General features: G+C 42.0%; 1 protein-coding gene across 7 annotated transcripts in view; it reads right to left on the reverse strand.

The window, feature by feature from the left end:
• Positions 1 to 26,140, reverse strand: part of CCNJL (cyclin J like) — a 45,628-nt gene that overhangs the window by 9,111 nt on the left and 10,377 nt on the right. For 6 of the 7 annotated variants that reach the window (XM_043490561.1, XM_043490563.1, XM_043490564.1 and 3 more), the window contains one exon: positions 18,212 to 18,422. In XM_043490561.1, coding sequence (XP_043346496.1) covers positions 18,212 to 18,422 — 211 coding nt within the window. Of the gene's footprint in view, positions 1 to 18,211; positions 18,423 to 19,611; positions 19,778 to 26,140 lie in introns of all 7 variants that reach the window. The other variant, XM_038414875.2, reaches the window with a different exon arrangement.

Genomic DNA, 26,140 nt, shown 5'->3' on the forward strand with positions numbered 1-26,140 from the left:
TCCATCTTTACTACCCAAGTGGTAGCAATGCTGGAGGACCAGGATAGTCAACACACTGCTGTTTTAACCAATAGCCTCCATTGGGATAGCATTTCAGCACTCGCAGTCTTCATCCTTTCAGACACCCCTGTTGTAACAGGGAAGTGCTACTATAACCTCATTTTACAGATGAGGAATGCAGGCACAGCAAAAGTAAGACATGGCCTACACTTAACAGTTAGATTGACATAACTACATTGCTCAGGGTTGTGGAAAGAAATCGTGCCCTGAGTGCCATTGTTAGAGCGACCTAATCCCTGGTGCAGGTGCAGTAGTGCCTCTCAGAGAAGTAGATGAACTGCATTGATAGGAACAACCCTTCTGTTGATGTAGGAAGGATCTACGCCAGTGGTGGGCAACCTGCGGCCCGTCAGGGTAATCCACTGGCGGGCCGCAAGACAGTTTGTTTACACTGACTGTCCACAGGATCAGCCACCCACAGCTCCCAGTGGCCACAGTTTGCCATTCCTGGCCAACGGGAGCTGCTGGAAGTGGTGCGGGATGCAGGTTGCCCACCACTAGCCTACACCCCGCCACTCCTGTGGCACAGCTGCCTGGTCATAGCTGTGCGGTAGCAGAACAGAACATGGCCTAAAGGTCACACACGAAGTCCAGTAGAGCAGGGACTTAACGAATGTCTCGCAAATGCTAGGCTAGCACCCTAGCCACTGGCCTTTCTTCTTTTAACAAGACTACCTTTCCTCTTGAGTCTACACAAGCGCTGTCTGCCACCCCTTTGCTATCACCCTTCGGAAATATGATAAAAAGCATGAGTGCAGATATAACCAAAATAGTCATTTATTCATCAGTTCCTTTTCCCTCCACAGTGGTGACCTCCATCTGCAGATATCAGTTTTTGATTTCCATCCTTTGTGCTGAGGGCCAGAGAACATCATCTCCACATCAGCCTGAAAAGACAATACTTCTCCACTTTACTCTGCTACATGAATAGCTGGAGTGGGAAAAGACCCAGATATTTAAAATCCATTTACAGATTTAGAACCAACAGGATTAATGAAACGTTATGATTCAGGCTCATGACAGCTGGAGAGCGTGGGAGTACAAAGTTAAAAGAAAAGCAGAGGCCAAGGAGAGCGAACGTTAAGGTAGGACAGAAAACCAATCAACAAAAGTTTTGAATCAGAATTGTCAGTGCAGAAAAATAGCAAAAAGCTCAAGGTATTCACCTGAGGAAACAGCTAAAATAAAACTGTTATATGTTCAGTATTTTGTGAGTATAATAACTGAAGAGATGCAGCTTATTCCCCTACTGTTTCCATTTGAATTTTGATTTTAGATTTTTAACACACACACACACACACACACACACACACACACACACACACAGAAAAAAACTGGGACAAGCAAACTTATCAAGAAATGAGTCTATTGGAGCGAGACCTGCTTTCCCTTCAGGACAGACAAGATTCAGAGGCCAAAATCTCCAGCAGGTAACTAAAATTAGGCTCCTAAATCCACCTTAGGCCCCTGGATAAGTTGCTTATTTTTAAAGATGTCTAGCACGCGGAAGTTCCCCTCTTTGTCCAGGATTGTCTTAAAGACAAATGCACACATTTTACAACCGAGTTCTCTCCCCACCCTCAAAAGCGAGCTCTGAGTTACCTGGCAAAGATCTAATGACATACACTTATTTAATGTGCCAAACTGCAATGCAATAGGTAATCACTCAAGTGCCCATAAAATACAGACTGTTCAATAGCTGTACTCAGATTCAAAACTCTTTGAACACCTACAAATATACTAGCTTGTGTTTTAATCAGCATTAAGGCCTGCTTTACTGTAGGAAGAGGTGAGTGAGCTAGCCATTTAAAAAAAACAAAAACAAAACAAAACAAAAGCCTTTTCTCTAGCATAGGCATCCCTAAAGGGCTTTTCAGTCATGTTAAACTAACTTTATGAAGCTAACCTGTCTTAATGGGTCAACAATGGGTCAACAAGATATGGCTTTCAGACAGGACCATAGTGACTTTCACATGAAGTGAGGCTTCAGAGCCAAGACTAGAACATAGTAGCCCCAAATCCCAGTTCTTTGCTTTCAGTAGCCCCTAATTTATACCACCCCTCCGTAAATCATTTAAAGGCCATTTATTCTGACTGTTTGAAAGCAGCTCAGTGGAAGGCCTGCAGTCAAGTGTGGAGAAACAACATGATCTGGGGAACTCAGCAGCTAAATAAGATTGATATTCAGAAAGAAAACTTCTTTGGATGCATCCGATGAAGTGAGCTGTAGCTCACGAAAGCTTATGCTCAAATAAATTTGTCGTCTCCAAGGTGCCACAAGTACGCCTTTTTTTTTTTTTTTTGCGAATACAGACTAACACGGCTGCTACTCTGAAACCTGTTCTTTGGATATGTTATTTGAAAGCTAAAATGCACATGCTACCAGAGGGAAGACACACAAAGCCCTCAGGCAGCTCCAACTTTGCCCTGCTTTTGCAGAATTTCTTTTTCTTCCTGTCTGGAAGGGCCTCATTAAGATCAGGTCATTGAAAGGTTAGGAAAAGTATACAGTAACCAAGTAATTAACATAAATAAATTCCTATGGGATTAGGAAAGAGAGTATACATTTTCACAGAGCCAGGATGGCTGTACTGCACTCAACTTCTTTAGGCTACATTTACCACTGTTCCGGACTGTGGCTTTCCCCAGAATTAGTCACCTACTTCACAAAAGTACTTATAAAGAGCATTGCCACTAGAAAAGCAGTGTGTACAGGTCTCCATTCACTTTCCGGAAAGGAAGCTGTGTCACACATATTTGATTCCCAGTATGTGACCAATCAACAGATAATGGAATAATGAGAGGGTTAGTCTGGTGTGAAGTTAAGAATGCAGTAATTAATGCCTACTGCACTGCAAAATTTTAAACATAGTTCAAAGGCAGCAACAAAACAGATTCACTAAAAAGAGTCTCTCTCCAGATTATTTGTTTGCTACAAATTCAAACCAACTACTTTGATGTATGGTTACATATGAGTGACACGCAGGTTATCATTCCTTTTTGCTTCCGCAGTGCTCAGTGCTACTACACACCCGTAGAATCTTTCCGTCAATCCATTTTTCAAACTAACAGGTAGAGCCTTTAAACACCAGAGCTGTACGCTAAACAAATTTGATTGTTATTGTTAAGTCTAAAATATTAAAGTAAAAAAAATAAAAATCACTAAGATCTTGCTGTTCAAGGTGATGTTTTCCTTTGTTCATCTTGGTCATTCATTAGCAGATTATAAAGGTGACAACAATTTTTAATTCTACTCCTTAGGTGTCCAAAAAAAACAAAAAAACAACCCCACACTTGTCTAACTTTCAGAAAATGACAACATCCTCCATATTTTTGAGCTTCTTCAGGTATTGCCACAGAGCAATACAGGCGAGTCGCATCTTACGCGGGGATTAGGTTCTAAAGTCAGGCGTAAGGTGAAAATTGCATATAGTCAAATTTACCCTTGAAAATCCTTTAAATCACCCATAAAGTACAGTATAGTAAACTGTACATGGTTTTGTGTATACTGTACAACCCTGTACAGCAGGGGTCAGCAACCTGCGGTATGTGTGCCAAAGGCGCACACGCGAGCTGATTTTTGGTGGCACTTTGCTGCCAGCCGGGGTCCCGGCCACGCTCAGCCCACTGCCGGCCTGGATGAACAGACCCCGGGCCAGCAGCGGGCTGGCGGCCGGGACCCCTGGCTGGCAGGGGCCAGCGGACAGAAATCCACACCGGCACGGGCTGAGCGGTTCAGCCCGCTGGCCCCACTAGCCAAAGGTCCCGGCCACCGGCCCAGCTCAGCCCACTGCCGGCCTGGATGAACGGAACCCAGGGCCGGCAGCGGGCTGAGCGGTCCCGGCCGCCGGCCCCGCTCAGCCCGCTGCCAGTCTGGGGTTCTGTCTGCCGGCCCCTGTAAAAGTAAAATGTATTATTGGCAAGCCAAACCTTAAATTAAGAGACTTGGCAAGCCACTTCTCAAAAAGGTTGCCGACCCCTGCACTAGAATCCACTCAACACAGCAAAATGCTCACACTATGGGTATGTCTACACTACCCGCCAGATCAGCGGGCAGCGATCAATGCAGCGGCAATCGATTTATTGCGTCTAGTCTAGACACGATAAATCCACCCAAGCGCTCTCCCGTCAACTCCTGTACTCCACCACCTCGAGAGGCACATGGGAACTGAGACAGACTGAGGGAACAGCAGATTCATGTCTCCCATCTCATGCTCACTCCAGCAAATACTCACCAGCATCCACACAACAAAAAACACGAACCCAGGAACCTATCCTTGCAATAAAGCCTGTTGCCAACTCTGTCCACATATCTATTCAAAGGGACACCATTATAGGACCTAATCATATTAGCCACATCATCAGGGGATCGTGCACCTGCACATCTACCAATGTGATATATGCCATCATGTGCCAGCAATGCCCCTCTGCCACGTACATTGGCCAAACCGGACAGAATTATAACATCCAAAAACCAGTCAGAGAACACTTCAACCTCCCTGGACACTCTATTACAGACCTAAAAGTCGCAATCCAACAACAACAACAACAACAAAAATCCTTCAAAAACCGACTCCAATGAGAAACTGCAGAGGAATTAATTTGCAAACTAGACACCATTAAATTAGGCTTGAATAAAGACTGGGAGCGGATGAGTCATTACACAAACTAAAAACTATTTCCCCATGCTAATTTTCCCCCTATTGTTACTCACACCTTCTTGTGAACTGTTTGAAATGGGCCATCCTGATTATCACTACAAAAGATTTTTTTTTCTCCTGCTGATAATAGCCCACCCTAACTGATGAGTCTCCTTAGAGTTGGTATGGCAACACCCATGTTTTCGTGTTGAGTGCGTGTCTCTCTCTCTCTCTCTCTCTACTGTATTTTCCAAGGCCTGCATCCAATGAAGTGGGTTTTAGCCCAAGAAAGCTTATGCCCGAATACATTTGTTAGTCTCTAAAGTGCCACAAGTACACCTTGTTCTTTTTTCAAAGATTCAAGAGTGAATTAGGACACAGAGGACATGCATTAGCCTCTCACTTTCAAAGATAATTTTGAATTAGTTTTTAAAGTTCCCCCTCTGGACTTTATGACTCACCTAAAGCTATCCTAGCACTTGGCACAGAAATTTCAGAAGAGTTCATTGGCGGATCTCTGTGAGAGCCTCTGTGTTCTTGTGAAACTAAGGACTAGCTAAATTAACAATCAGTTCCATAAATTCTAAATCACTCCTTCTTTCCACTTAATCACAGATGTTTTCAAAAGCTTTTTGCAGTTTGGAAAACAATCCATGACTGTACAACCTGGAAAGTATTAAGAAAACAAAGTTCTGTCCTGTTTGGCTTTAATCAAGATGATTACATGCTTTAAATTTAAACAATGACAGCTAAGTTCAGTTGTGGTGTTCAAATCTCGACTGTTTTGAATGCTCTTGGAATTACTTTTCACTTTTGCTCCTTAGCAAGTTTCTAAGTTGGATGTTAAATAAAAATTAGCAACCAGAAGAAATCTATGACCTACAATATGGACTTTAGCTGGAGGAGTTGAAACAACATTCTAAACAAAGCCGCCCTTCAAATTGTCACATTGCAGGTAGATAACATCGCAGGAAGTTGAAATCAAGGCAGAAGTCCTATGGCAAACAATATTCTGTAATATTAAGTTACTTGAGCTACTTTCCAATACAAGATCCCAGCGATTGTATCAAGTTATATACGGACATGTTTTCTCTGACCCTAAATCCAGCCTGACCCATCAACATTGCTTCTCAATTCATTGAGCACATGGTGCAATTTACTTCCACTCTGCACTTTAAATTACTTGAATTTGAAAACAGGAAGAGTCATTACATCAGATTTATTAGCTCACAATCAGGGAGCAAAGTCATTAAAAAAAAAATCAATTTATACTGTAAGTCGCTATTTCTAACTTTTCCCCCCTTTCACAGCCTTAATCAAAGTAGATATTTTGTGCTTGTTCCTTTAGTTTCATAATAGAGCCACAAGCTCAAAATACAACTTTTATAGGTAAACAACCTGTGCTAGATTTGCAACCAACACCACTTTCTGACATGTTCTATGCCTACAAATCAAGAAAGCTGAAAGTGTTTCAACCAGGCTATACTCCATCAGTATGAAGTCACTTAGGCCTGGTCTAAACTAGGAAATTAGGTCTGTATAACTGTCACTTGGTATGAAAATCCCCACCCCTGAATGACACAGTTAAACCGACCTAAGACCTCAGTGTAAACAGCACTGGGTCAATGGGAGAATTCTCCCATCGACTAGCTACCACCTCTCGAAGAGGTGGATTACCTATGGTGACAGGAGAAGTCCTCCCATTGGTGTAGATAATATCTGCATTGAAGTGCTGCAGCATTTTAAGCATAGACAAGTCCTTAGATGCTTTTGAAAATCCCACTCTGAGGTACCTAAATATTTTCCTAGAATCCTGATTTTAGGCTCATTTTTTAAACTGTTGGCCTGTGCATAAAGAGTTCCAATTCCTTTGTTAATGCATTGAAAAACCTAAACATCTCATCATTAAACATTGAAGCAGTTTTGTTTTCAAGTGATGCCTCTTAAGAAAAGAATAATCAAAAATATGTTGGCCTCTGATGCTGCAAACACTTATGCACATCCTTAACTTTAAGCACATGAACCAGAACCAGAACTATTGAATTCAATGGAACTACTTGCGTGAGCGAAGTTACATACCTGCTTAAGTGTGTGCAGGATCTGGGCTTTAAATTTTCAATATTTTGTTCTTTGCCTTTAGCAGTTTGTAAAATACAAATAAGATGTCCTTCCAGTAGTGTTCTTCTTAAGAAGCAGCAAGTGTAACTAAATTTTAATCTAAAGTTACAACAGCAAAAGTTGTAAATTTAGGTGTATAAAGCCACAACCTGATTAAATCCGATTTAAATCACTCCACTCTGGTCACAATCAAGGGGTCTTCCCAGTGTGAAAAAAATTGCTTTCTTTAAAAAGAAATATGTTCAGCTAGTTAGAGTGAAAGCCTGAAACAGTGTTGCCAAGAGGAACAGATTTAAGTCAAAGAGAAAAGAACATTTCATTAGCTCATCTGTCTGCCAGAAAGGATTAAAACTGCCTACCCATGCTGGCTTTTAACTAGGAAAAAAAGATAAAGGTTTAAAAGGCACACCACAGCTGTCAAAAGGTACCTGAAGCAACAGCTGCTATGCAATCCTAGCTATAGTGCGCAGCTCAGAGTGTTTACCAGGGAGCTTGCGGGGGAGAGAAGGAAGGTCTTCCTGGGGTTTTGCACAGTGACGAAAATAAAAGAGGACATACGATTGGTTTTATTAGAGTTTCAGAGTCCAACAGAGGTGTGGGTAAAAAGGAATATTGACTGTCAGTTTAAAGAGTCATTAAAATGTAAGTGCTTTTCATCCCATAAATACCCAATTCAATCAAACCAAGTGGGGGATACACAGATCAAGCACATCCAGCCAGGCCTGAAGGAAACACTCATTCAATGCTACAAAGTGGTATGCAGTTGAATACTGACAGACTACATTTTTCTTTACTCCTTGACCCACTAGATGACAATACACATCTGAGTTAAAGTTTTCCCAACTAGTATGTGTTACTGGCAAGACAGAAGCACTAGCCGCTCACAATGAGATCTCTAGTTAGTGTAAGATAAGTGGCTCAATCAAGGCTAGGTCTACACTGACAACTGAACTAGTAAACTTCTGTCTTTCAGAGATATTTCCCTCCCCCGCCCCAAAAGAGGGCAAAACTTCCCCTCCCAACCCCCCATTACAAGTGCTAAAGCGAACAGCAACGGAAACACTGCTCACCGGGGGTAGGAGGTGGTTTTTTTGGCAGGAGAGCCGACAAACAGCAGCTACAATGAGTGACTTTTAGCGGCATGGCTGTGGCAACACAGCTATGTCGCAGAAAGCTGTGTAGTGTAGACATAGCCTTAATGTTCCCTCCTCTCCCCCTCCGGCCCCATTAGCCTCTCATCCTCCTGCTGCATTTTCCCATAACCTAGATGGAGAGCTCTTTGGGACAGGGATTCTTTCCTGTCTCTCTGTACAGCATATACCACAATGGGTCCCTGATCCTTGTCTGGTGCCCCTAGGTGCTAGTAAAATACAAATAAGACAATTTAGCCCTTGTAGGGACAGAGCTTCTCCTTTTATGGTTTATAAATATGCACTGACTGAAAGGTGAGTGAGAAATCACATCTGGCTGATTTTTGCTATAAGAAATTAAATGTGTTTTATCATGTGCTTCTTGCTAACCCATCCTTTTAAGTGAAGATACTTCCATGCCATTAATATGCAGTATTTCCAGCTCACATGATTTTTATCTTGAATCTCAAATTTGGTATCTTTCTTAAAGTCCCAAGCTCCTGGAGTCATGTGAAAACATTACAAGAGTCTGTTTTTCTTTTCCTTTTTTTTTTTTTTTTTTTTAAATGACGGTCAAAAAAAAAAAATCTTGAAAAGTTGAGCCCTAGAGGTTCAAAAAGCAGAAAGCTTATAAAAAGAAGCCAAAATGTATGCGTGTGAGGGAGACAGAGGGAGGGGTCAATTTCAAATTTTTTAAGCCAATCTTAGGATGTTTGGGGGCTTGACTCATGATTTTTGAATGCCTGAAACTGGCAGTAGCCCCATCAGATACAAGCCTCCAACTTATTGGGGTCTGCAGAAGTCAGGGCAGGCAAGAGCTCTTACCCCCTGTGAGATGTCCTTCCTCTTAGCTATATCCATAAATCCACCAATTGTTTTCATCTTTCTTCAAATGCCTAGTAAGCCAGCATGTACCTTCTTCTAATTTCAGTAATCAATTCCAGGCACCTGGTGTTGATTATAAACACAGAACAGCTCTTCAGGCTCACATACACGAATGAGGGCCAGGTAGTCTATCAGTTTTCTAATTCATTTTCTGGAGGTGTGACCCCACACAGTCACCTCAGATCGAATCACTGCTGGTTTTAAAACTATCAGTGTATTGTTCCTGAAAAATCATTCAACTTCCTGCATGTCCTTTTGACATTTTGGGGTGTGGAGGTGTTAAGTAATAAATTAGAGGTAATGCAGAAGCCACTCCACCCCACCCCCATCTCCTGAGGACATATCATCTCGGGGGAAAAATAGGACTGACAGTTGAAATAGGACACAGAAATTTGATTTTGGGAGAGGAGGTGGGATTAATATTTGGAATTTATCAAAGTGCTCTAGGTTCCCTTTATTACACGAATACTTAGCTCATAGATCGCACTTTTCATCTGATCTCAATTCCTTGCACATTAGGTCAGCGTCATCCCCATTTTAAAGATGGGGAAAACGGAGGCACGGAGGGGAAGTGGTTTGCCCAAGGTCACACAGTGAGCCAATGGCAGAGCTGAAAATACAACCCACTTCTCTGGAGTCCTGCTCCAGTGCTCTATCCACTAGGCCAGTTGTTTCCTGACATGGGATAGGAGGAGGGGGATACAGTATAACTTTAAAATGGAAAACACACACACTTGGGGCAGTTTGTGCCTCACTTGTAAAATATTAAAATTTATTCAAGTTGTTAGCAAACAGGTGCACGACAAGCAACACTCATTAAGGAAGAGTAATATTGTCAGCCCAACCGCTCCTCCTTTAGGGCTCTTCCTTCTCCCCACACTACGCCATAATGCAGCCAGCCAGGGAACCAGGAGTGGCCAGCACCAGTTACAAGTCAACCACCTGCTGTCTCCCAGCCCTGAATAAGAGCAGTAGTAACATAGTCTGTTAATAACTGGGGAGGAAAGGGTGTGCACAAAGACAGCCTGGTGGTGAAAGAAGCTGAAGCATGCAGAGGGTTGAGGAAGAACAGACAATCAGGAGCATGACAAAGAAATGTGTAGAGAAAGGAGAGGGATTGGGAATGGAGAAAGGAAGTAAGCGAAAACACTGAACCGATGGTGGTGAAAGGAAGGCTGAATCAACAGTAGCATGTTTAAGTGTTTTTCATAGACTTGGCAGCGATGGAAAGCTGCCCCCCCAATATTGATGCCCAGTTTAGTGAGGCTAATTCAAAATAAGCCTCAGGTGTCTCTGCATCTCTCTCTGAAGGAGAGTGTCTCACTCCTGGGAAGGATTTTAAAGCCTGGCAGTTATAGGGTAAGCTTCAGTAAAGTAAGGGCTACCAGGTTGTAAGGAGCATTCGGTATTACCAAGGCATTTAGTCAGCTGGGCAGTGAAGCTAAATCCTCATAAGAATGGTATATTTAGGGGGGAGATAAATTGAAGACAGGGGAGAGCACCAGGCATGGAGGACACCAAATGAACTTCATTTACCTGTGTTTATCAAAAACTCTGCCGTTCTAGGCCTATAACAAGCTGGATGACCTATTGTCAACACAAACTGTTTCCCACTCAAGGAGGTAGCTAGGATTCTCCTCACACAAGTCACTGACATGCAGAAGACATCTGGGGAAAACAATTTTCTGGACACATTGCAAGGCCTAGAACTCTCCAACCCTGTGGCCAGAGAGAAGCTTTGTCTTCTCTGACCAAAGGTGTTGGCGGGAGAATTGGGTTGGTTTCCCCTCCCCCAAGAGATTAGCATGCCATAGTTATCTCACTGTAGAATCTGAAGTGAAGACAAGGCACCTGTAGTTTATACTGTGGGGTACTTAGGCGAAGTCAGCGCTATTACTTTCCCCACCACCAGTCAGTGACCTCGCCTAGTTTATCTCATGGCAAGTCTACAGGTGCCTTGCCTCCACTATGTTTTACAGCAGGATAGTCAACACAAGTTAGTCAACCTGTAGTGAACACAACTTTTTTTGGTCGGTGAAGACATAGCCAGAGTGGTAGAGTTAGGAGTTGTCTATATGGGAAAGTTATACCAGTTACAATAATGTAGCCATATAACGATCTTATCTTCCGGCATAAAAGGAAAGAGTTTAAGCTAAACAAAAAATAAAAAAAAAAACGCACACACCACACCAACCGACAAGCTAAATCAAAAAGCTACAACTTATAGAAGAGGGAGAAATTAAATTCACAGTGAAGTCTTGTGTGCCATCCTACCTAACTTAATTTCTAACATTGACCAAGAAACAATTTATTGCGCTTCTGTTATTTATATTGCACTAGCACATACATATGCCAATCAAGAACTGGGTCCTCATTGTGATAGACACTGTACAAACAAATGATACCCACCCCAAAAGAATTACTGTAAGTGAATGGAAAAAGAGTACTTGTGGCACCTTAGAAACTTTTTTCCACCAAATGCATCCGATGAAGTGAGCTGTAGCTCACGAAAGCTTATGCTCTAATAAATTTGTTAGTCTCTAAGGTGCCACAAGTACTCCTTTTCTTTTTGCGAATACAGACTAACACGGCTGCTACTCTGGAACCTGTAAGTGAATGGAAAACCCACAACACCGAACTTGTTAGAAGCCAAACAGACAGACTGCCTGCCCATGCGTCAATGAAGCCGTTTTGCCAACTAGACTGAATAGGGCCTGTGGAAGCTTTTCTTTAGCTCACCATCATCAAAATGCCTGGAAAAGCGAGCCTCATTGGCTTAGAGCACACTCATGAGCAATGCTCTTTCTCAGCCTTTCAGTCAGAAAGCAGCTCTTTCTCTTCCACCCACCCCTACTTCTAGTCTCAACAAAGGAATCTGCAAATGCATCTTCTCTCAGACAGCTGAGACTTGCATTGCTCCAGCTTTTGGAAGGCAGTCCACAATTCTCCTTGCTGAAAGCAAGCAACTGAGCTGCCCCCATCAAGGCACAGGACCCTTACGCATTTGTGCTGGTTGGTTGCTGTGCTGTCACTAATGACTTTCTCCAACTGCGCATAGCAAGGGCATCACAAAGCAGAACCCACTGGATGAGTTGGAAGCCGCTCTACATGCTCAGCAGGAGAACAGGGTGGGGAGAGATTGTCCATACCGGACCTCAGCTCAGGTAGTGTTAATGTGTTCTGCTTTCGCTCCAGTTCTCTCTATTTTTTCTCGTGCTAACTCAGCTCTTGGGAAGCACATTGGAGGATTAAGAAGTTGTGTAAACTCTGTAATATGGTAACACCCTGTTAAACTGGAAGATTTGAATACTATAATCCTGTATAATGTCTTCTTAAACAAAAGCTCACTGTTGTAATGATTGTTTCATTTCTGATATTTTCATGGCAAGAATCTGTGAACTTGTTAATACTTCCTAAATAAATAGTAATAAAAAAAGAAAAAAGAAGAAGTTGGGTAAAAACCCTCTAAGAAATTAGAATGTTCTGGAAGCAACATGGCACTGAATATAGTGAAGCAGCCAACAACAGATTGCTCACGGAGTTTGGCTAAAAAAAAAAAAAAAAAAATAACTATCTTGCAATGAAAGCAGAACCTTCAAGAGGGGAGAAAGGAGCAATAACTAAAAATTGTGAGAGCGTTCAAAGTTGCCCTGTGTTAACTCATGAAAGGAGAGCTGTTGCCTAAAGCCAGCTGTTGAGGGTTAGCTCTTCAGGAAAGAAAGGAGAGCAGGATTTTATACTGATAAAAGCAGAGTTGTCTTTAGGGGTTTACCACTTTAACTCTACAGGTATAGCTGAAGCTGTGCATTGTCCTTCCCCCTAAGTGCGCAGGTGGTTATACCAGTATAGCACCTTTATGGCAGAATAACTGTGTCCACACTATGGGTTGTGCTGGTATAATTTATTTTAATTCCTAAATCAAAATAGTTATATTGGTATAGAATTCAGCATTTGTAAACCAGGCCTTAGTATATTACTGGATGACAGGTTTTAAGTTATGGTGTGGCTTTGCAGAGTGTTAACCAGTTGTTTCCTTTACTGCAGTCAAGACTACGTACACAATTCAGAGATAGGGTTCTCTCTGCCTCAGAGAAATTTTACAGAGAAAAATCTCCCAGTCTTGTACCCTTTTCCCAGAATAAGGACCACAACAATGCTGTCTGAATGGGCACCCAGACAGCCTGATTCAGGAATCAAATGCCTTTCATCTCCATAAATTGATAACTCTGGGATATGTGTCAATCTCTGTAGCCTTCCTGAACTAGGGTATTTAACTGCTTCTGAAAGCCATTTTCAAGCAACAGATTTCCTGTGAACCACTATTGAAGGAGTCTCAAATCACACTTTCTAAAACTACTGTGAAGGTTTTGTCCCATCTGCACGAGCATTCGCTCATTTTCAATGCTGACTCAAGGGAAACAGCAACAATCCATGTTATTAGTGTGCATAGGACTTTAATATTAATCCCCTCAAAACTGCAGAAACCTCCTCCACCCCTCCCACTCTGCACGCATTTGAAGCGGTAGTGGCAAGCAGGTTACAACAACTCAATGATTTTTCAAGGGACACACACACCTTGGTTACAGGTTTCAGAGTAGCAGCCGTGTTAGTCTGTATTCGCAAAAAGAAAAGGAGTACTTGTGGCACCTTAGAGACTAACAAATTTATTTGAGCATAAGCTTTCCATGCATCCGATGAAGTGAGCTGTAGCTCACGAAAGCTTATGCTCTAATAAATTTGTTAGTCTCTAAGGTGCCACAAGTACTCCTTTTCTTTTCACCTTGGTTACAGTCATTTCAAATTCCAATATGATTTGGCTGGCCAGCTCAAGTGGACCCAGATTGTTCTGGAACTGCAAGATCCTTCCCATTTGTCAAACATTTTGTAACTAGTAAGTTACTTTACCTGCCAATAAACACAAAGATGTAGGCAAGTGTACATGGTCTTCACAGTTTTTTTTTTTTTTTTTTTTAAAATGCATCTGTGACGTTCCCCTCTGGTGTTAACTAGACCGGTGATCTGCTAGGCCACTCCAATCCTTGACTCTGGGAGCCAGCCTTACCCTGCTCTGCTGTGAGAACTCCCACTCCTGTGCTGTTCACGCACAGCCTCTGGCATGTAAGCTGCTCCCAGCTACCTGCAAGCGAATGACACCAGCCACTCTCTCCAGTCCCAGACACAACCCGAGGACCCTCCATCTTGCAGTGTCCAGTTATGCTCACTGGACGCTGCAACCTTACACGAGTCGGTCAATTTAACAAAGAAATAGATATGCACCAGGCTTGTTCTCCCAAGCGGAGTCTCTGACACACTTCAAACCAAATGCACTGCTTCAGCTAGAACAAACAAATTAACTATAAATTTTAAGTGATTATATCTTTAAGTCAAAACATAAGTCAGATTTGGTCAAATGAAATAAAAGCAAAAACACATTCTAATCTGATTTTAACACTTCCAATGTCCTTACAAACTTAGATGCTTCTCACCACAGGCTGGCTCTTCAGCCAGGCTCTCCCCTTTGATCAGTGCTTCAGTCGCTTGGTGTTGGTGGTGTCTGTAGATGTAGGTGGAATGACAGAGCATGGCAAAATGTCTCTCCCTTTTATCATGTCCTTTCTTTCCTCTTGGCTTTGCCCCCACCCTTCAAAGTCAGGTGAGCATTACCTCATCTCAGTTCCAAACTGACCAAAGGAAGGGGGTGACTCCCTCTAACAGATTCTTTTGTTGCTGCGTAAGCCAGCGTCCATTGTTCCTGTGAGGCTGTGCTAGATTTGTCCCATCCATGCCCTGATGAGATGTGAACTGCCTCTCTGTTCTTGGAGAGTTTTTGCATGGGCTTGCTTTAAGCCATGAGGGAACATTTTCAATCTCATAACTATATACATTAAATTATAATCTATAACATTATTGGAACGATTACTATAACAACCATGCTCAATGCATCATGAGCCTTCCAAAGACACCCAACATGACAAACTTTGCATCTGATACCACACAATCATTTTATAAAGATGAACATGGGGGTGTAGGGTGTTCCCCCGAGGTACAGAGCATCACAGCACCACAAAGTGCTTTTCATTAAAGCTGGTAGGGAATTTTTTTTTTTTTAAATTTCTTCACAAACAGTCAAAGAAAAAAATATCAAAAATGTTCACGTTTTTAAATCAACAACAGTACCCCTTCTGGGTTTTTGTTTATGTCAGCCTAAAAACTTAGTCAAAACTAAACACTTCCCCCAGAATGTCCATTTTGATGAAAAAACAAAAAACCAAACCAAAAGCCACATTTCAAATGAAAAAAAAAAGTTTTGATCAGCTCTGCTTTTCATGTGGATTAATTCTCTTTGCTTCATGTAGTAATTTATACACTCACTTGTTTTGAAACCACCACAACAAATGTTTTGCCACCTGGACTGAAAAATCATCTTCTCATTGTTTTTAAAAGATTCTCTGTTCTCGGCTGAAAAGCTATACAGCTTCTTACAGAAATGCTCTGTAGGAAGTTATAATAAAGACTGCCACACTTGCAGAAAGAAGCCAAGGGAACAGTTTTCTTTCCTCCTTGTTACAGTGGTAGAAGCTTGTCAGAGGTCTAGATGTATCTATACAGATATTCAGAGAAACCACACTTACAGGGTGGTTCAGTAGATCAAAGTTTCCTGAGAGAACTCTCTCAAGCTGATGCTTCTCAGGGCTTGTCTACAGAGGAAAGTTTACTGGCATATCTCCCCATGTGGACACTCATTGAGGAATAAGAGTACCCTTTTCCTGGTTTAGCTGGTGCTACTTTGACAATGATACAATATAAACCAGAAACAACAACAAAAAAAAAACCCACACCACTTATTCTAGAAGAACAGAATATCCAGATGGGGAGTTATGCCAGTATAATTATATTGGTAAATTTCTCCTTGTATGCAAACTTAAAACTTCAGTCATTTAAGGCCTCATCTACATGTAGATTTTGTTCTACTCTAACTATTTTGGTAAAACTTGTGGTGTAGAAACAGTTATAAAGATGATGCACAAGAATAAGCTATTATGGTGCAACCATGCTGACACTGGGAAGGGGCGGGGGGCAGGGAAAGTTTGTACTACTTTCCAGAGGCAGATTAGGATGTTATTGGGCCTTCCCACCCCTTCTGCCTGTGGTCGCCCTGTGCTCCAGCTGGGGAGCAGGGTCGGGACATAGGGGGCTTGCCTCACTCCACTCCACCCAGTGCTCTGGCAAGACCCCATGCCTGCTCCCTTGTTGGAGCACCAGGTGTGTGTGTGGGGGGGGGGGAAGCGGAAGAGCGAGGTAAACCCCCACACCCTGACCCACTCCCCAGCAGGAGCACCAGGTGGAGTGGATTGGGGGGGGGGGAATTGGCCAGGCCCCTGGGCACAGGCCCTGTTGGCTCAGTGCCTAATCCGACACAGACTGCTTTACCTGTACCAATATAAAATGGTTGTATGGGGGGGGGGGGGGGAGTCCTTACTTGTATTTAGGTTACCACACATTTTAAAAAAGTTACTCCCTCCTTACAATGCTCAGAGAAGTTGCAAAGTATTTTCCTCTACTGCTGTCATAAGGAAGCTTGCAAGTTCCCTTTTGCCTTACTACACCTGAGGTGACCTGCAAAAGATTTCTTCCTCCTCCCAGTTAGGGGACTTCTTTTGGTTCTTTATATAAAGGGCAGCCTGAAAAGTTTCTCTGCTTGTTTTTAATCCTAGAAATTGGAGGTCTATAAAAACTAATCTTTCCTGACTGGAGGACGAAATGAGGTAGGGATCCTTGCAAGGTATACAATGTTAGCAGTCACACCTCGAGTGAAGGGGTGAGTACTCTATGTCAAATCCCTTCATCCTCTCTCCATAATGGTAGTCACTGAAGTTAAATGTGTAAAATCCTTTCCTTGAATCTGATTTAAGAACTATTGAAATGATACCTTAACAGCACTCTTGCAGGCCAGACAGTTTAAAAAAAAAAAAAAAAAAAAAAAAAAAAAAAAAGAGGGGTGGGGAAGGCAGAGAAGTCTGAAAGCTTTGAGACCGCCTTCATCCATTTTAAAACAGAAGGACAACTATTATATTCTCTTAGATTAAAGTGACCTGGAAAGTAAGTACTTTGAATTGGCAATACTTCAGCAGCCGCAAGCTCGTCTTGTAACGTAATGAAGTTAAGCAGTACTGGAGATTTTAAAAAGATGAGCTGCAAGTTGTGAAGTTCAGTCCTGAGCTTGCATAAGTGTTCAGGGATATTTAAATCTGGTTTTTGTTTTTTTTTTTTTTTTAAACAAAAGTTAGACTGAACCAAAATACCAGGCTCAAAGGAAAGATTGAACTAATTCCAGCCAATGCAATTATTTGGTTTCTTCTCCATTTCAATTTTAATCAGCTTTTACTGTAAGGTAAGTCAGCAACTAAGTGATCATTCACCAATCCCAGCTTCTCTATATTTCTAAAATGATACAACAATCTCCACCTTTTTCAGAGCTACAAAAAAGGAGCAACACCTCTCTAGATTTAGAAACATACACCAAAATCTGTTGTCTGTTCCACCATAGTGTTATGCTGCCTTAAGTGTCCTTTGTATGGTAAAATTATCCTAGCACAATCCATTTCAGGAGAGACCATAAGTAGGATCCTTGTGGCTACATCAGTGCCATCTACCATTTGCATAGCCTTGAGTACAGAGGTGGAACTGAACAAATAAAGTTCTTTGTCACAGGCTCATTTTCAAGACAGACCAAGAATCTTGAACAAGTATGACAGTGTCACATTAATCAAATAGACATTAGTTGCTGTGTAACATGTTAGTACATATTCTGTCCTTATAAATTTTCTCACTCAAGTCTACATCAATGGATCTATGAAGACATCACTGTAAGAAGAAGTTCTCCAATGGTACAAGAGTTTAGGGTTTATGTAGAGCTATTGGCTGGAAACCCTGAACTTCTTTGCAAAGTTAAAAATCCCATTCTTTAAGATCACTTCTTAAAAACTTCCCTGAAATGCAAGAGTTTAACAATTCAACTTGTTCTTTAGTTTGGTTTCTAAACAAAGCTACTTTAAAAAACACAATGTTGGTTCAGAGGTATATTGGCAAGCACATACAGCTGCCACAGTGTGCTTTGGTAACTGCCTTCAGCTCAGATATTAGGAGGTCTTATTTTCCAATGTACCGAGTGATCCCAGCTCTCTTTGGTTTCAATGGAACCCAAGCATAGCATAATTTCAGGCCCAAATTGATGAATTTCAGGAGAAGTTATATCTTGCATTAAAATTATCCCCTGTTGAATGGAGAATAGCAGCTTGGGTGTTACATAAACAAAAGCAACCATCTGTTTGATCAGAAAAAGAAAACAAGCATGTTACTAGGCAGCAGTGAACTTACTTGCTAGAAGAAGGCAGGCAATCGAAATGACATACAGTTGCTTGACAGTAATATCGTAGTGATCCATAAAGAGGTCCAGTAAGTAGACAGCAAGGTGCCGTGCTGTAGGGCAGAGATTGCAGCGGCTACTGAGGACAGTCAAGAGGTCAGTAAAGTAGCGGCGCATCCCAATCTGTGGTGAATGGGCCTTGTAGACAGGCAGTTTCAGTTCCTACAAGAACACAACAGGAGGGAAGAGAGGATTAAAGTGAGTATTTGTTTCAATGAACAGAATGCCCAAACCAACACCCGCCACCTACGATAAGTGCTTAGCAACCACAGCAATAAGATTTACTCAGAACGCAGAGCTGTGTTAGTGCCAACATGTTTTGAAAGTCAATTAACTTCTAATATGTTTGAGTCATTCATTCATTTTCCTTAGGAGCCTTAAGGTACTTGATTTTGCACTGTAAATTCTGGTTTGACCCAGCAATAACCAGTTATTGCTTTCCATAAAAGGATAAGAGCTCCAACACTATCCAGACTCGGAAAAAAAAAATGATCATGAGGAATAACTGAAAAGGGACATTGATGCAAAATTTGACCTGACAAAGGTTCTGTACTATCTTTTTTTTTTTTTTTTTTTTTTAAGGCATAGGGGTTAATTTTATTTTTTATGCATACACATTCCATACAGAACACTTACACTTTGCTAGGTCCTTTAAAAAACAAAACTCATTCCTTGTTCTACAAATTAAAACGCATTCTTTTATTGTGTTTAAAACCCAAATATTGCAGAGTAGTGGTAGCCTACAAAAAGAACATTGATTAGAAAGAAAGTAGTTTATTTCCATTGTTCAAGGAGAGAAAAAAAATGCAGAGACAAATAGCATAATGATGAGTGGTTAGAATTTAAATCTTTACAGTTAACTATTTGGGGTATTTTTGTACGAGAGAAGTTTAAGAGAGTCCACTATATTTTATTTGACTAATGTTTTCTGTGCCACATCACATGCGTAAAGTTTTTATATTACTCAAAGACCAAGGCCTCACAGGTAGTCTCCAGTGTAGACAAGGCCTTAGAATAGGTCTTTGCTGCATAAGTAAAGGCTGGTCTACACTACAAAGTTAGATCAACACAAGGTGACCTATTTTGGCCTATTTGTGCATGTGTCTATACTCAAAATTAATCTCCAGCTGATGTAAATGCCCCATTACAGTGACAGTCAAACCAGTCCCTAAATGGTGTGGAACCATGGGTGACCCACTCAGGTTGATACAGAGCAACTGCAGACACTGTGTGATACATGTCAATCCAAACAGTCCTTCAACAGCTTCCTTCCCACAATGCCCCATTCTCCACTATAGAACTGGTGCGGAGCCACAGACCTGCTGCTTTTACAACAGGCTGCATGCCATACCTGGTGAAGATCTCACCAGCAACCCACAGACCATAGATCCCTCCAAGGAGCCTGAGACAAAGACCCCTGCTGTGAACACTGAGAAGGAGGAAGATGATGTGTCTGAGGGTTCCAGCCATGCCACAAGCCAGGACCTGTTCGAGCCTCCACCACAGTCTAGCCAGTCCTGCCAGGTGAACACAGACAAGCTTGAAGAGGAAGGAATCTCGCGTAAATGTGTGCATACATTTTTCCTTACAATGTTCAAACCCAAAGATGGTGCCCAGTCCCAAGTTCATGAGACATAGGTATTGACTTTTTATTGTTTTGCACATATGAGAAGAGGTACTGGTACAACAAACAGAGGTAGAGTTGGCATGTGCTTGTTTATGTGAACAGGGACACCCTTTTTATCCTGCTGAGAGAGCTTGATGAAAAACTTTCATGAGATACTCTGCAATCCTCTCCTGCAGGTTTCTAGGGATGACAGCCTTATTTTATCCTCCACAATAGGACACCCATGCCACTCTGCGAGGAGTTTGGCTGGCATCATCACAGCAAACAGGTTAGCGGCATGTGGGCCCAGGTGACTTTGTGATGCCAGTAAGAACTGGGCTTTCTGTGCCTTTGTGACCCTTAAGAGTGAGATGTCAGCTAAAATCACCACACTTGGGCTGCCAGTATTCACTGCCATTGCCCTATACTCATAGCCACGGAATTGGGGGCCAGATTTTATAGCTTCATGCAACAGAAAGTTTCCCCCACCAGGCTGTACTCACCAAGAGCTCAAGACTGGTGCTATCCCAAGGTGCTCCAACGCTGAAGTGTTAATAAGCACCTCTAATTAAAATTTTTTATGGGAGTAAGGGAAGGGAGTTTTGAAACTTTTCCCTTCCCATTGTGACTGTAAATCCAACAGTATGTCTGTTTTTATTAGCAACTTCTGGCATGGTGAGCATAAGGGATGCACCCTTCACACCTGACCTGATGAGAAGGAGAGAGAAGATGACAAGCTAGGAATTTTCTGAGAGATCTTTCAAGCCAATGCTGCATCAGACTGTGGACAAGGAGCACGTAGGGACAATCTGACTGAAAACATGAAAAAAAAAAAATACAAAACAATGGTCAGGCAAAAGGCCTAGAAGTCCTAGCAGAACAAGGAGAGGGAAATGCACCAGGATAAAAATGACTCTTCAGGCAGCAAACCCAAACACTGCAGACCTTGGTTGATCTACAGGGCCAAACATCAGACTCGGCCTTTGCAGTCACTGGAGAACTACATGGTCGCTGCTCCCCAACATATCACTTGGCATTATGAACCGCATCCTTACCCCTACCACTCCATGCTGGGGGGAAAGCAAGGCAAGCCTCAGCTTCACATACACCAATCTATGGTTTTCTCAGCTACAACAGGCTACACTGGACTAACATCCACTTGTGAAAACAAAAAGGACATGTTTACTTCCTTTTCAAGAGTAATTTTAAAAGGTTTCACTAATGTTAAGTTGTGTTAGAAATTTGCATGACATTGTCTGCACTTTGATTTTGTGCACTAAACTTTAAACGTTCTGTTTTTGGAGACTCAAAGTAGCTTCATTAGCTCACAAAATTACAGAATGCCCACCAGCAGTCAAGAAATCGAACAGTACTTGTAAATGCACCTCCAAGCGCCACAGAATTCCTAGTCTCAGGAAAACACCCCACCATGTACAGCACGCGCCACACAGTTCACAGCAGCAGGCAAAGCTGCTTTTTCACACCCTGGAGAGACGTAGCTATGCCAATATAAGTTCCCAGTGGAGGCCAGCCCTTAGTTAAGTAGGAGTCAGGTGAAGTCTTGCCTATCACAGCTCTAAGGATGGAATTCAAACTGGTCTGGACTAAAGGCACTTCAGAACTGATTGCAGAAATGAAGGAGCTAGTGCCCGAGTTGTTAATAAAATGAGAAATACAGTGGGAAGTTTGTCTCCACAGCTCTGGAACCACCATGTCAAATTTAATAGTAAGGGGGTAACATTGACTCACTTTGCACCAGTGTTAGTCACATGCTTATTAAAATTTATTTCATTGTGAAGAAATCATCTATATAATGGCATCAAAATGCATTTCTATGGTGAACTGGCACCATACAGTTTGGTCAGTTGTGACAACATTAACAGAATAAGAGCAGATTTTCCCTCTTCTTCAAGAGAAGGAGCATCTGGATTTGTAGTCAATAAAAAGCCAGATAAACAGTGAGGGATTTATTCCAGTTGAGGTATCTGCTTCTTAGACTTTCCCCACATACCAAATGCCAAGATAGAGAATTCCAATGTTTACTTCCTTTGCCATGTTCCTCTTCCACCCTTTCTCCAAATACTACAGGTATTCATTCCAGCAACTGACTCAATACGAGCAGAAGATTTAGCAAATTATGTGTTGGTTGCGGTAGTAAACCACTGCTCAAGGAAACAAAATGGAATTCATCAGCCAAGCTTGTTTTTTGGTTGTTTTTTTTTGTTTTTTTTTTTTAAATTGACAAATATTTCCAAGAAATACTCCTGGCTATCATTTCTCAACAAATGTACCAACAACCTGGGATACTTGCTCCCATACCAGAATTTGCTGTTCTATAGTGTTAAATCAGTGCAACTGTCAAAGCAGTCAATTTAGATAGCAACAGGGACTGATCATTAACATATGCATATATTATTTTACACATATACAAAACAGTTTTAGTGAGGACAAAGTTTACAGTAGTATTCTTGGGATCCCTCTATCATTTTGTGACAGGCAGAAGTTAATCCAAGGATAGCATCCGTCTCTCACCATTTGCTGATGACAGTCAGATTAAGAAAACCAATACTTGAAAGACAGCCAAGCTCTACCATACAACTGCATTTGCTCCAACCCCTCAGACAGAGACAAACACCTACAAGCTCTCTATCAAGCATTCTTACAACTACAATACCCACCTGCTGAAGTGAAGAAACAGATTGACAGAGCCAGAAGAGTACCCAGAAGTCACCTACTACAGGACAGGCCCAACAAAGAAAATAAAGAACGCCACTAGCCATCACCTTCAGCCCCCAACTAAAACCTCTCCAACACATCATCAAGGATCTACAACCTATCCTGAAGGACGACCCATCACTCTCACAGATCTTGGGAGACAGGCCAGTCTTTGCTTACAGACAGCCCCCCAATCTGAAGCAAATACTCACCAGCAACTACACCCCACACAACAGAACCACTAACCCAGGAACCTATCCTTGCAACAAAGCCCGTTGCCAACTCTGTCCACACATCTATTCAGGGGACACCATCATAGGGCCTAATCACATCAGCCACACTATCAGAGGCTCGTTCACCTGCGCATCTACCAATGTGATATATGCCATCATGTGCCAGCAATGCCCCTCTGCCATGTACATTGGCCAAACTGGACAGTCTCTACGTAAAAGAATAAATGGACACAAATCAGACATCAAGAATTATAACATTCAAAAACCAGTCAGAAAATACTTCAATCTCTCTGGTCACTCGATTACAGACCTAAAAGGAATGCATCTGATGAAGTGAGCTGTAGCTCACGAAAGCTTATGCTCAAATAAATTTGTTAGTCTCTAAGGTGCCACAAGTCCTCCTTTTCTTTTTGTGAATACAGACTAACACGGCTGCTACTCTGAAACCTGTTTCAATACTATGTTTCTAAAATGTAATTGTGAAAGAAACTGCAGATATATTTGAAGGATGCTATTTAATCCAGTGGAAAGTTGCCTAAACCTACATAGGGCCACAGCCAGGTCTGAAAACCAATAATAAAAATTCCCACAATTTATTCAAATCAGGGAGTCAGAACTAACCAACAAGGTTTTTTTTGTTTTTGTTTTTGTTTTTTTTAAGTTCTCTGTATGCTGGCTTTTCTTTTGCACAGTATGTCTCAGTAAATACCCTATTGCACTGGATCCTCAGATTTCTTATAACAAGAATCTTTGTGTCATAAGAAATAACATAAGATTATTGCCAATTAAGCAGCAGTAGAAATGCCTATTGCAGGGATGGCCAACCTGCGGCTCTGGAGCTGCAGACGACTCTTCAGAGGTCAATATGCAGCTCCTTGCATAGGCACCGACTCTGAGGCTGGAGCTACAGATGCTAACTTTCCAATGTGCTGGGGGGTGCTCATTGCTCCCTGTTCTGCTCCAGGTCCTGCCACCACACCACTCCTTCCCCCCAGCCCACCATGCCCTTGCTCCTCCCCACCAGAGCCTCCTGCACACTGCAAAAGAGCTGACTGCGGTGGGTGGGAGGCGCTAGGAGCTGGAGAGGGGTAGCGGATGGGGGGCTGCTGACATATTACTGTGGCTCTTTGGCAATGTTCATTAATAAATTCTGGCTCCTTCTCAGGCTCAGGTTGGCCACCCCGGCCTATAGTTTACAGGTATGGAAAAAATCCTAGATAAGGTTACCTTAAAAGTTCACCCTCACAACAATTCAACTTTTTCCTGTTTTCTATCTTACTCAGCTGGGGAAGAGGTTCTCATTTTCTCTCCTTGAATTCAATTTCTGCATAGAGCATTAGCACAAAAAGTCAGGGGTGAAAAGTTAACTCCTTTGTAACTGACACTATTTATACAAACAATCCTCTTGTCAGGAAGTGTTTGGAGAATAGCACAAAGAGGAGTTAAGGATCTTTTGTTTCTGTTCTTCTTTTTAAGGGGGAGGTACATGTTTCTTAAATTTAACCTAAACTACCCGTCTTCCAAACTAACTTTCCATTTTTGACCAGTATTTCAATACAAAGTGAAGTCTGAATGCTTAGTTATAAAGGGCCATGAAACTCAAGAGGGGACTCTGCAATTGATGGCATGCTATTTCCTACTGAAACTAAGTTCAACTTCTGCACAAACTGCAGCGTTGTGCCTTTAAGTTACAAAAACATTTACAGAAGTATTCTGGTAAGTGTTTCTACTATTAGACAGTTGGCAGTAGTTTAGTGAACAGGTCATTAAGATTAAGAGTCAGATACTATGTTTATGAAAGCTTGTTATTGGGTTACAGTTGATGCTTTTGGATTTTGCTGGTCACAATGCAAAGATTATGCAAACCACCTCCCCAACGGGAAGCGGTAGAGAGAACTGACAGGTCAATGACACTTCTGAAGGAACTAGCACAGTGGTGGGCAACCTGCGGCTTGCAAGCCACATGCGGCCTTTCAAGGTAATATGCACATCCCTGCGGCCAGCACTGCTTCCCGCAGCTCCCATTGGCCAGGAACGGCAAACCGCAGCTACTGGGAGCTGCGGGGGCCGTGCCTGTGGACGGTCAATGTAAACAAACTGTCTCATGGCCCACCAGCACATTACCCTGACGGGCTGTGTGCAGCACACGTGCTGCAGGTTGCCCACCACTAAACTAGCAGGATGTGTTTGGTCAGAGGACAGGAATGTGCATGAAAATCCAAACAAAAAAAAAACCAAACCACCCCACGTCTGCATCAGACTCCAGCTACGCTACTGCTATATCAGTTCAAAGCCGTAGTGTAGATGGGTTCTAACCATGTTAGGGGGACAGTCCAGGGTTTTAACCTTGTTATGGGGCCACAATTAGATATGCTCTACATGTCAACTTTTAGCCTTATTATAACTAGGTCACCTATTTGTTATAGAATAGATAGAGCCTAAGTGGTAGAGAAACATTATTAATGTAACTTAAAAACTTAAATGAGTCCTGAAGTTCCATTAAGCAAGTTTTATCAGTATTCCACCCACCCCTCATTTCTAACTAAGCAAAGTTCTAGAAGACTGTGGGGTTAGAGTCTCATAACAGACCTGGGTTCATCCCCATTGCCCTCACTTAAGCACAGGACTGGAAGGGACACTAAGTTATTAGTAAAAAGAAAAGGAGTACTTGTGGCACCTTAGAGACTAACAAATTTTAGTCTCTAAGATTCGTTAAAAATTTATTAGTCTCTAAGGTGCCACAAGTACTCCTTTTCTTTTTGCGAATACAGACTAACACGACTGCTACTCTGAAACCTGTCATAAGTTATTAGTGTTATCCCTTAAACAGGATGTCAAAATGCAGCTCTCTTGAAATTTAAGATCCCAGGGCTCTTTTTGACAAGTATAAGGACCAAGATTCTCCCTCCTTCAACAGAGTCTAATAACGGATAAGGTTGCGTGCAAGCTGTTGTACAACGAACTACCCTTGACGATTTGTGAAGTATGCCACTCAAATGTCAACAGAACTATATATCTAAAAATATGATTCTATGCAGCACCACCAACACTCTACAATTGAAAGAGATGGCGGAGACCTCCTTTTGAAGAGTACACAACTTGTTCTAAGTGGAGTACACCAGAACTTCCCATATCCAGTAAGCAATGACAAATATTACGGCATGCACCTACCGGTTTTAAAAAGAAGACAAACTATTTAAATTATATAAATCTTTACTCATGCAAACACGTGGTTCTTGTCTACTGACTTCAAATGGCATCATTGGAAGAGTGATGTTCCATGTTTATGTCTCTAAACCAGGGCTTAATTTGTGCCAGGGCTAGCC

This window comes from Dermochelys coriacea, chromosome 8, assembly GCF_009764565.3.
Source record: "Dermochelys coriacea isolate rDerCor1 chromosome 8, rDerCor1.pri.v4, whole genome shotgun sequence".
NCBI lineage: Eukaryota > Metazoa > Chordata > Testudines > Dermochelyidae > Dermochelys > Dermochelys coriacea.